Genomic DNA, 4,112 nt, shown 5'->3' on the forward strand with positions numbered 1-4,112 from the left:
TGGCCCTCCATAATTAAAATATTTAATTATTTTAGTTTTATAAAAATTAATCTGATGACATTTAAATAGATTCTATTACAATGCACGCCCATGTTAACATAATATTTGCTGAAGCTAATTATAAAGGACACCTATCCAAAATAAATTCCCTGAACATCTCTGCAGTCTAAGGGTTGAATACTTTGAGACAAGAAAATATCAAACAGAATTGTCATGTTTTCCATGAAGCTACAAAGACTAAATGGAAAACATGGCTTGTGCCATACTTCAAATATATAGGTTTGTTGTCTGTTGTAAGTTACTATAAATAAAAAGGGAATTATTGTGTTAATAATATAGGGCACTAATAGCACATATGAGTTGAGTTTTTGGTGGGAGTATTTATTCTAATCAAAACTGCTAATGTAAACAGTTTGAAAGTATTGCCTGTGAAAGACTTATTGCAAGTGGCAAAATCCACTAAGAAAAAGCTTGTGTTATGAGGGCAGTACTTTATTAAGAACTCTTATCAACACAATGTTTTTAATGTGCTGTTTCTCCTTATTGCTGCAGGGATGCCCATAAATACTGTAAATAGCTATCATTCCACATATAACTAATGGTACTAGACAAACAATGGAGCTTCATTTAGAGAACATTGAAACTAGCACATAAACTAGTGAGGACAGGCATGTAAATTCAATTTCTCATTAGGTAAGACCACCACCTCATTCAGTCGTGGATGGCTAGCTACAACACAGTTCTAACTTCTGGCAGCCAAGAAGAGCTCATTAAGTCAGTCTAGCATTAGAACTTAGGTCAATAAACCAGGTGTTAGTTGAGCAGGACAGATGTGTTACACTGGGGCTCCATTTAACAGATTTCACTTGCTAGACTGGGTTTCATCACCATTCACTGTCAAGTTGTTGCCTCCAGAAAACAACCTTTAAATTTCTTTTTGTTCCTGGTCTTCAAAGAGAATCCAACATATCTAATTGCTAATGGCAGAGCTAAATAGTAGCTGTAACCTAGCTACTGTAAAAAGTCTGCCTTTGGACACCTATTACAAATGGTTTTTTCAACTTCTGCACACAAGCCAACTAAATGATTGGCACTTCAAAATAATCTACAGAACATATTGTTTTTTAAAAAGTAGTTGCCCTCCAATGAAAAAAAAATACGTATTTTAGCTAGGGCTGGCAAAAATTAGGCATTTCAGTGCATCATGGAAAACCAGAGCTTTTTCACACTGGGGAGAGGGAAAGAGGGAAGCACGGTTTTAAAAATACTGAGAATAATTAAAGTGCATATATTATCAGCCTGACAAATCTTGTCAGCCAAGGCCTCTAAAACTTGAGGGCAGCAAAAATAGGAAACATTGCCGTTAAAAAAAATACTTCTCTATGGGAGCATTCATACAAAAATAGGTGAGCTATACAGTTCCAAGTGTGGAGGTGTAGAGGTAAAGACTCTTGGGCATTTAACAGTTCATATTGGAAGAAATTAATAGATGTGTCTACGTGCAAACCAACCCTCGAGATTCCCTGGACAGATGTCACCCTCAGCTTTAGGGAACCTCATAAAGGATCTGTAGGCAAGGCCCTCTTTTCCTATGATTTATTATTGTTAGAGTTTCTTCTTTTCTCTGGGCCGCTGTAAGCCATAGTTTCTGAGGAATAAGGCAGATGCAACGTCCTCTGGTTAAAACAACTTTCCAGTGTCACGCTTTACAGGGCATCCCTTTCCCAAGGCTCCTCTTCCCCTTTCTCGCCATTTCTGGCAGTATTCCTGGAGACTCTGCATCAATCCCATAACAAGCAGCAGCGGCACAGCTTTCGAAGTTTCTTTACGCTCCCCTTCTCTTTCCTCCTTCCCTCCTCAAAAAAAAAAATCCCAAGGAGTTTATAGGTGAGAAATGGGATCACCCGGCAAATTTCCCACAATCCCCCGCCGAGTTTGCAAGTCGCCAAAAGAGACCCAAAGTTTCCTGAGCTTGTCCCTGCCTCCTTCCCTAGCTACCTCTCCCCAGTCCCCCCCACCCCCAAGTCTCCAGGTCTGACCACTAGACAAATGTTTGCATGTGGGAGGAAGAGGAAAGGTATTGAGATCCGCGGTTCAATGAGGACCCTCGAGGCTGCCCTCGGGAGGCACCTGCGTGGGATGCGGCAGCTGGCAGAGCAGGGTGTAGTTGGCTCCGCTGTTGTTGTCCCAGAACTCACCCTGCGCGCAGCGGTAACAGACAGCGAAGTGCACGGCGAAGCCTTGCTGCTCCTCCTCCTTCTCCCCTAGCAGTCCAGGAGGCAAATACAGGGAAAAGTGAAAGCGCTCGGTGTCTGGCTCGCCCGGGTCACCAGCCCCCTCCTCAGATCTCCCAGTCCCTAGGTCTAGGTAAGTTCGCCCGGGTTGCTCCTCTTGCCCCTGCGTTTCCAGCTGTGCTGGCTGGCCGGGCTGTAGCGTAGCGGGCAAGTCCAAGAAGGAATGCCATTCGGTGAAGGTGTAGCGCACGGTCACCTCCCGGGGCCCAGCGCAGCGTAACACCCGGCCGGAGCCCTTCACCTCGTAGGCAGGAGGCGCTCCGCAGTCTACCTGCTCCAGGCACACTCGCTGCAGAAGGAGGCGCTCGGAGGTAGCGCCACCGGGCCCGGGCAGCTCGAAGAGAGGCTGCAGGCTGGGCAGCTGCGGCGCTAGAGCGGGAGTGGGGCGGCTCCCCTCCGGCAAGAGCGGGGAGAAGGCCGCGGCCAGCAGGTCCCCAATCTGCTCTAGGTCCCGCTCCCGCATGGGAAAGCTCTTAAGGCGGTTGAGCACGGCGGGGGGCACCTGCGGCTCCTCGGCCGCGCTGAAGTGCTTCACGCTAGCCAGGCTGAGCCCCAGAGAATCGGCGAACTGCACCCGCTTCTTGCACTTGGTGCAACAGGCGCCGGGGCTCAGCAGCTCCTCCTCTTGGTCCGTCTCGTCCCACTCGGCGCCGGGATCCTCGGGCTGAGGCTTCAGCCTCTGCTGCTGCTGCTGCTGCTGCAGTAACTTCGCTGCTTCTAGGATAGGGCTCGGAGGAAGCGAGAAGGAGCGGGCGCGGCAGCAGCGGCGGGCATCCAGCAGCTTCTGCTCCAAGAGGCTGGCATCTCTTTTGGGGAGTTGGGGGCTGCCCCTAGGCAGAGAGGGAGGGCTTCGAGCCGGGGAGTCCGGGCAATTGTGGCAGTTTCCGCCGCCGCTCCCTCCCAGCCGTAGGGTCGCTGGATCGGGGCTCTCCTCAACTGGTGGCAGATCTTCGTAGGTATTGACCCCGAAAGATCCAAACTCAGGATCTGAGGAGCCTGGGTCTCCATAGGATCACTGGGACCCGACTGGGCCCCTGTAGGATTGCTGGATGGGGCAGCTTCTTTCCTCCAGTCTCTCGTGAACTCTGGGGCTTCTTGGCCAGCCTCGGGATTTTATTACCTACTTGCACGTGTAGAGAGAGAAAAGCTCTCCCCGTCTTGACTCTCCCCAACCCCGAAATCTGCTTGAGGCCGAGAGCTGTTCCGCTGCAGAGTCTCCGGGTTTTAGCTGAGGCTGACAAAGGAAAGGGGGGGAAAAGCAGGGGTGGGAGGAGGAAACCAACGGAAGGATAGCCCTTCTATGGATCCAGTACTGGAATCGAACCTGTGATGGGCTGTGGGAGGGACCTAATTGCTGGGAAGGGGAGACTTCACCATTGCTCTACCTGGGGGCACTCCCAGGGCAAGGTTTTCTGGGATGGGTTCAACTCACATGGCTTCATTTGGATACTTCAAAGCATGTACGCAGTTTAGAAGGGGTTGGGGGGCGGGGCTGTGGAATAACCCCGAGATAAGAGAGAGAATAAAATTACTTGGCAGCAAATTTACCTGATTTTCCTCGAGTACCCACGTCAATCTTATTAGTTCTGCGACCTGGGCAAGTATCGGCCTCTCTGAAGTTGTTCACTTCTCTGTAGCATAAAGATAACTTACTGCATCTCTTCCTGTGAGTATTGTGCGACCAAATAAGATACTGTGTGTAAAGCGCTTTACAAATCTTGAAGGGCTGCATAAAAAATGAACTATGATTGCCTGAGGGTAGAGTAATTTATGCCATTGTCACTTCCCCCAGGATTGCATCTGGCTTTATAAAGTGAA

General features: G+C 49.1%; 1 protein-coding gene across 1 annotated transcript; it reads right to left on the reverse strand.

The window, feature by feature from the left end:
• Window positions 1–1,765: 1,765 nt before the first annotated feature.
• Window positions 1,766–3,829, reverse strand: PPP1R3G (protein phosphatase 1 regulatory subunit 3G). Its single transcript, XM_020973820.2, is given in 2 exon segments — window positions 1,766–3,251; window positions 3,254–3,829. Coding segments are annotated over 2 exon segments (1,206 nt in total). The 5' UTR covers window positions 3,303–3,829; the 3' UTR covers window positions 1,766–2,094.
• Between the last annotated feature and the right edge of the window lie 283 nt (window positions 3,830–4,112).

Source organism: Phascolarctos cinereus, unplaced genomic scaffold (assembly GCF_003287225.1).
Source record: "Phascolarctos cinereus isolate Bilbo 61053 unplaced genomic scaffold, phaCin_HiC Scaffold_4;HRSCAF=312, whole genome shotgun sequence".
Taxonomy (NCBI): Eukaryota; Metazoa; Chordata; class Mammalia; order Diprotodontia; family Phascolarctidae; genus Phascolarctos; species Phascolarctos cinereus.